Raw genomic sequence first — 7,484 nt, 5'->3', positions numbered from 1 at the left:
TCCCTCCGCCGCCGCCGCCACTTCCTTGCCTTGCCGCCTCGATATTGCCGTTATTTTGAATTTTTTTTTTTTAGAGAGGTTGAAAGAAGATGAGCAATGAGAGTGTGAGTGATGAGAGTGTGAGTGTTTTTTTTTAAGGTCAAGGGCAATTTTGGGAAACCAAGTGAATTTTGTGGGCTTTATGTAGTAATTTGTGGGCGATGTTTAACAAATCCCTAAATATTCTCCAAATATTATGGGTTAAGTAAATAGAAACGAAGGAGATAGTAAATAAAACCAACGTTTTGTATTAGAACGATTTCCATAGATATTGCTTAATTGTTAATTAATTTCTGATTTGCGTTGGTTTAAAAATTTATCCCTCCATATTGTCCACGTAGAATTCTGTAATCACAAGTAAAAAAATTTAAGTAGTAAAGCTGTTAACTGTGATTGCGGTTTTATAAGTAAAACCACTAATGATGATCTTGGTTTATTTTATAAACAACCATCAATTTCAACAATTCTTTTAATTAAATAATTCCACACTTATAATCTTCTTTCCACTTCATTCACCCTATTAAACTACTACAACGACAAAGAAAAAAAAAACAGAGCAGCAAGTCTCATCACCCTAAGCAGCGATCACCACCAGAGCAACGTTTCACGGTGACATTCTTACAGCGAGGAATTAACTCGTCGTGCTACGGGCCCTGAGGCCAGATGTCTTCTCGATTACATTTAGATACGCTACCGTTGTTTGCGGTTTTAAAAATATAGCACCGCTATTACTATTAGTGATTCTTTGTTGAACCTAGAAAAAACAAAATTGTTCCTACCAATTATACGTGGATAATATGGTGGGAATAGGTTTTTAAGCCGACGGTAATAGAGAATTAATTTACAATTAAACCATTTATAGGGAAATTGTTCACTGGTAAAACCCAACTCTAAATTCTCACTTTACTTTACCTTTATACCTTATCAAACAGAAAAACACAAATCCCAATATTTTCGAGAAAATACAAATTTATCACCTTGATAAACCTAAATTCTTTATCACGATAACAAATTTGTAAATTAAAAGCACTATTTAAGGAAGAATCGCTAATAATGTTAGCGATTTTATCTTAAATAGTGTTTTTTTTGCATTATTCATGATATGTAGAACTGCTAACACTATTGGAGGTTCTGCTATACACCGTGCCCAAAAAAAATCACTTTTTCAGCTCCGAACAATTATTAGCATCGATTAATCACCAGATTCGCTCTATCCCCCTTTCATTTTTTATTCAAGTGCTATTTTCATTCATTCATCAAACATGGCAATTGAAGTGCCACTCTCATTGATCTCTTCCAAACTCTCCCAACCAAAGATCTCAATCTGCAACTTCCACAATCTCCCCTCAAATGGGCAACTCAAATTCAACTCAGATTTCAAACACCCAATTCCTAAACTCTTCACCAAAAACCCCAAACCCCACCAAACCCTTAAACCCCAATCTCACAAAAATCAAATCAATTGCATGTTTACTGGCATTGTTGAAGAAATGGGCAAAGTTAAGCAACTGGGGTACGGCGTTAATGGAGGATTTGACCTTAAAATTGGAGCTAAAACCGTTCTTGAAGATGTCAAACTTGGTGATAGCATTGCAGTTAATGGGACATGCCTTACTGTGACTGAATTCAATGCTGAATTGTCGGAATTTACTGTTGGGTTAGCACCTGAGACGCTTAGGAAGACATCGTTGGTCGAGCTCGAACCCGGGTCTGTTGTTAATTTGGAGAGAGCTCTCCTGCCTTCTACTCGTATGGGTGGCCATTTTGTTCAAGTCAGTTTTCTTTCCTTTTCTATTCTAACATCTTTCCTGGTTAAATGCCCTGTGAATTTATAAATTTTTGTGATATAGGGATTGCAATTTTGATTTTAGTTCATTGGAAGGTGAAGAAAAAAAATTATATGGTGATTGTTTTGACATGTTGAAAGTATTCAAGGTTTATTGTTGACACTTTGTTTATATATCTTGGTTTCATTTTCAGGTTTAGTGGTTAGATTTGGGTCAGATAACATGAATGTTGGGTGGTGTGAAACTGTGATAATAGGCACTCCATTTCTATTTATTTATTTATTTATTTTTATTATTATTATTGCAAGGGAGGTAAGAATGTAAGATGCTTATTTGCCCAATCTAGCGATCCTAGTTTGGTTTATTGTTTGGTTCGTTTGAGCAAATTGTTTAGATTAGATCCATTTGACTCTAACTTAAATACCGGACTATGTGAATCCAACATAGCAAAATCATATCAAGAAATGTCACCTTGCTCCTTTGAAAAACCATTTATTCACCTTGTTGTATTTTAGCTCTTGAAACAAGAAATGTCACCAGAATAAGCTCCAAGCTTAGCAACTTAGTGTTAAATTACTACTATAACCAACCGCTAATACAACTATACAAGAGCACCCAATAACAAAAAGGTACCAAATCTACCTAAAGAAAATGCATGATATAGCTTGAAAGTAAGTTTCTGTTTGGAAGTCTGAGCGAACTTTGTATCCCTTATCTGCATCTGCATCCTCCTTTCCTCCTTTGGAGAAGATTCAATCTCTAATCTGGAACATATTGAATAGCTCCTTGATCACCAACTCCTGACTTCCTCATCGCCATCTACCAAGAAACTTAAAGAGAGTTTCAAGATACTCTTTGTCTTAACAGCTTGCTTGGATAGAAGGGATTGGAGGGAAAGTAAAAGGCGTAGTATCCCTTATGAGTGAAATGGGAATGAGGGAAATGGAGGTAATTGCTTTCCTTCGGTCATTAAAAATTGGAATGGTTTGGAAGGAAAATCGGACTTAAGAGATATCTTTCCTCCACTGCCTTATTCTTTTTCCTCCCATTGATTAATCAAATCATGATTCACTCAATTCAAAATTAGGGTGCTTTGAGATAATTATCATAAAATTAACAAAAACAAAGAAAGATCAAGCCATGGTAATTGGCCAAATCATGTTGGCGGCATTGATCACGACAAAGGCACTATGTAAACTCAATGTGATTACATCGAGCTTCCCTTCTAGGCTAAAATCTTGTAGGACATCTTGCAAGGAGAGCCCTTTATACTTGTTCTTGTGCTTTAATGACCCCAACACAATAGATTACAAAGGCTACAAAGTATTCTGGTATCCACTTGCTTGACCTCAGGATCAAACTATACCACTAATTACCAAGAAGTAAATTATGTACACCAAAGGGGTAATAGTAGAAAGCAGCAAAACATTAGAAGGCACCCAAACAAAATTGACCAAAGCTCACTTATTAACCTCCACATTAGTGTCTAGATGTACATGTTGACTGACCAAAGCTCACTTCCTTCACATTAGTATCTAGATGTACACGTTGACTGACCAAAGCTCACTCATTAACCTCTGCATTAGTGCCTACATCTACACGTCGCAGCAAGGTATAGGATAAGTCATTATAGTTGATTTCAAGTCATCAGCCAAGGTTTGTGAACAGCTTATATCTTCCACTCCAACCAGTGTAAAAGATGTATAAGATGGAAAAGATGTTCAATCAATCAATCAAAGCCTTAATCCCATAAGTGAAGTCGGCTACATGAACCAAATTTGATTATTCCATGTGGTCATCCACAAAAATCTTCCTCTTCCATCCCCTACGATCCAATGCTTCATCCTCATGCAAATCCATATACTTCATATCCTTCCTAACCCGCTACCAACCCAAGTCTGGATAAAGGAGGTGGGTTTTGGTAGGCCAGTGACAATCAGCGTTAAACTTTGTCACATCCCATGACATGAGCCAAACTGATAAGATGGAAAAGATGCTCCCTTTAAATCTTTGATTAATAAAAGAAGAAATTAAATAGCATGTAAAAGATGTATAAGAACGTGATTTATATCACCACTTTTAGCTTAGGGTAACTTTGTCTCCAACATCGCTTACTTCCTCCTCTTTGTTGTGTTCTTTTAGCTCCCTTTTTTGCTAATCAATCATCCATGGTCATCACTCTCTTGTTAGGGCAATTGGTTTGGTAATCTTGGCACTTGAAACATTTCACAACCTCCGTCCCTTGGATTTTAGATTCTCCCCGGATCTTAGATAGCTTAGATTTATATTGCTCTTGCTTCCCTTACTTTGATCCACCCGGTTATTGGAAAAGAAGTAATTTTTCACTCTTGTTCAAAGCAGCTGATTTGATTGTTACAGAGTAATTGTCATTCTTATTTTGCCTAAATGAAGGATAAAACATGGCTAATAAAGCACAAATTGTTTGTTTTGCATAATTCTGAATATGTGTTGAGAATAATTTGAACAAAGAGAGTAATGTCTTAAGAATGTGTTATGTTTACTCTTGAATCTGCTGCCTGCAAATCCCAGACATCCTTGATAAATTGCATTTCCTCGAGGAACACTATACCATTTACAGAGTATTTGTTTATTAGTGGTTCATTTTTCACTCTGCAAGTCTGCATGACTGCATGTACTTGCTGAGTATGTAAATACTTGTAATACTCTTAATTAAGATTTCTTTTTCTTTTTCTTTTTTTTTTTTTTTAAATAATTTGGGTTCTAACTCTGAAGTTGAGTATAGCTTAACTAATGCTTCATTGTTGGCAATTTGATTCTTTTTCTTTTTTTTTTTTTTTTTCCTAATTTCAAATGTAGGGACATGTTGATGGGACGGGAGAAATTGTATCGCTTGATCCAGAGAATGATTCTTTGTGGGTAAGGGTAAAGACTAGTCCAGATTTATTGAAGTATATTGTTCCTAAAGGGTTTATAACAGTTGATGGTACAAGTTTGACAGTGGTGAATGTGTTTGATGATGAACTATGCTTCAACTTCATGTTGGTTTCTTACACTCAGCAAAATGTAGTGATACCATTGAAAAAAGTTGGCCAGAAAGTGAATCTGGAGGTGGATATACTGGGGAAATATGTGGAGAGACTCCTCAGCAGTGGGTTTCTTGAGTCTTTCAAATGACCTTAAGCATGGTGTATTATTCATCTTATGTTCCTATTCATCCACTTTATCCATTGCTGCATTTCGATCCCGAGAGTGACTGAAGTGGTCGATGTGGAAGCACTCGTCTTATCTATACTACTATTTTAAAATAGGAAGTTTAAAGGACACTTGTCCTCTTCTTGCTTTACTGAATTTTTTTTTTTCAATTGAAATGTTAAAAATAAAATGATCAACTTTCATTTGTGTCTCTTGGTAGAGAAAAATTTTAATGTGGAAATGACACGGAGCCACGTAGGACAGTTTCAAGCGATGTTTTGTTTTATTAATAGTTAATAGATTTATTATTAACTTTGTTTTTGTTTGTATTTATTTATTTTTTATTATTATTGTTTTGGCTAGATTTTGAATTAGAACTTTAAAACAATATTTTATTTGAACTTTTCTAATTATGTTTTTAATTTCGTTATTAGCTTCATCTTTTGTGTATGGTTACTATAGTAATAATTTAAGAAGAGTTTTATATGATTAGTTTTGTACAAATAATTTTATTCATCTTTGCATTATCACAGTGTTTCTTGATATTAACTAATTAAGACATCATTAATAATAGGAAAAATTCATGGGAATAATCCTACTTTGGGCCATTCGTTTTTAATAATCCCATCTTGGGATTATTTTTTAATACCACCTTTACCCCCATTCTTTTTTAATGGTTCCGGGTGACCAGTAACCGCTTGAAGAGGTAATTTTTTTTTTTAAGTTTATTTTACACGTGTCACCACGTAATTGGTCAATAAAATAAGTTTTAATTTTAATTTTGTTTTAAGAAATGATAATTAGCAAATAACATTAATTAATTATTTTTAATATTTTTCTCATGAAAAAAAAAATTAAAAATTAATACCACTACCAGCTACCTCCCTGCCTCACCGTCGTCCCAGCCCCCAGCATCGTCGCGCCCTAACCGTCGTCCTCAAGACCTCAAGAGCGTGCTATGCGGTTATATGACTGGCACCATGTTCACTTTCTTCCTCCAATTTCTCCAAATCTAGAACTCCTATTTTTCCAAATTTCAAAGTCCCTAAATAATTAAAAAAAAAAAAAAAAAAAAAAAAAAAACACCCAAAATAAAAACTTATATCTAGGGAAAAAAGCTCTAATTCCAACAATGGCCGCATCAACAGCAAGAGATGAGAGCATATACGTACATGACGAAACTCGCCAAACATTACGAATTAAATAGGGTCACCCATCCTAATTTTTAAATTCCTCCAATTTGATGAACTGGCCACAAATTACACAACAATGGAATAGTATAATTGGTCGAAATCAATTGCAAAAACAAAAATTGCAATTAATCAAATTACCTTCCTTGATTTATATTCAATTGAGAGAGAATTATCTGATGAGAGATAAGAAGATGAGAAAGAGGGCTGGTGGTAGTGGGCAGCCGTGGAGGGTGGTTGGGTTGGTGGGATTTTTTTTTTTTTTTTTTTTTTTTAATTTTATGAAACAAGTAGTTTCTTAATTAATTAAGTATAATTTTTTATTTTTTTCTTTTAATTTGTTTTATATTTTAGGCCAATTAGATTGCGACACGTGTCATGTAACTTGCTATAGCAGGTTAAATGACTGGTTGAGACCATTAAAAAAGAATTGAGGGTAAAGGTAGGATTATTAAAAAATAATACAAAGGTGTGATTATTAAAAGCGAACGGCCCAAAGGTGGGATTATTCCCATGAATTTTTCCTTAATAATAATAAAATTTTGATCAAAAGTATTAGTGATTTTTTAATGTTTTGTTTGAAGAAGAATATAGGAAATTTTGTCTAACAACTAACATATAAATGACTACTTTTGAGAACAACTACCTATTAAATTTTTATTTTTTTTTGAAAAATAATACCACAAAAACACAAAAATTTTAAGTAGCATTACCACTTTTGGTTTTCCAGCAAGAACCTCCGGTTGGTGGGGTTTACTTATAGGTAAATTATCTTTAATTTCGCATTGTAGATGATTTAATTTCTCAGTTGAATATTAAAATTAGGGTTTATGTTAAAAAATTAAATTTAGGGTTTTATGAAATTGGGGGATTTGGTGTAATTGAATTGTACTACCCAATTAGGGTTAATGTAGAGACAATTTTATGGGTTTTTAGAGGAAGTCTGTGCGATGCACGGTTTATTTGTTTTGTATTTTTTGAAAACAATTTTTTTTTTTTTTTATTTTATGTATGTGATATTTGTTAGTAGTATTTTATTCTTTATACGTACTGTATTATTTATTATTTTCATTTTAAACTAAATTAAATTGAGAATTTTCTCCCTATATATTTAGATAAAATTTCTAATATCAAAAGATAATATTTAATTTTAATCAATTTAAACTTTAAAATCTCATTCGCCAATTTTGCTTATGTGACATTTGGATTAATTAATTTTAGAAAATATTATAAATCTCTTATTTGATTGGCTATAACTAAAATTTATAATCTTACAGGGCGCATTAAATTTTTT

At 33.4% G+C, this 7,484-nt stretch overlaps 1 protein-coding gene across 1 annotated transcript; it reads left to right on the top strand.

Moving 5' to 3' along the window:
• The first annotated feature begins 1,176 nt into the window (after positions 1-1,176).
• LOC110685982 (riboflavin synthase-like) lies at positions 1,177-5,312 on the top strand. Its single transcript, XM_021862544.1, has 2 exons — positions 1,177-1,811; positions 4,665-5,312. Exons 1-2 carry the CDS (start codon positions 1,302-1,304, stop codon positions 4,980-4,982), a joined length of 828 nt encoding a protein of 275 aa, XP_021718236.1. The 5' UTR covers positions 1,177-1,301; the 3' UTR covers positions 4,983-5,312.
• Positions 5,313-7,484: the final 2,172 nt, after the last annotated feature.

This window comes from Chenopodium quinoa, unplaced genomic scaffold (genome assembly GCF_001683475.1).
Source record: "Chenopodium quinoa cultivar QQ74 unplaced genomic scaffold, ASM168347v1, whole genome shotgun sequence".
NCBI classification, from domain to species: Eukaryota; Viridiplantae; Streptophyta; class Magnoliopsida; order Caryophyllales; family Amaranthaceae; genus Chenopodium; species Chenopodium quinoa.
This window is presented reverse-complemented; position numbering and strand designations above follow the sequence as displayed.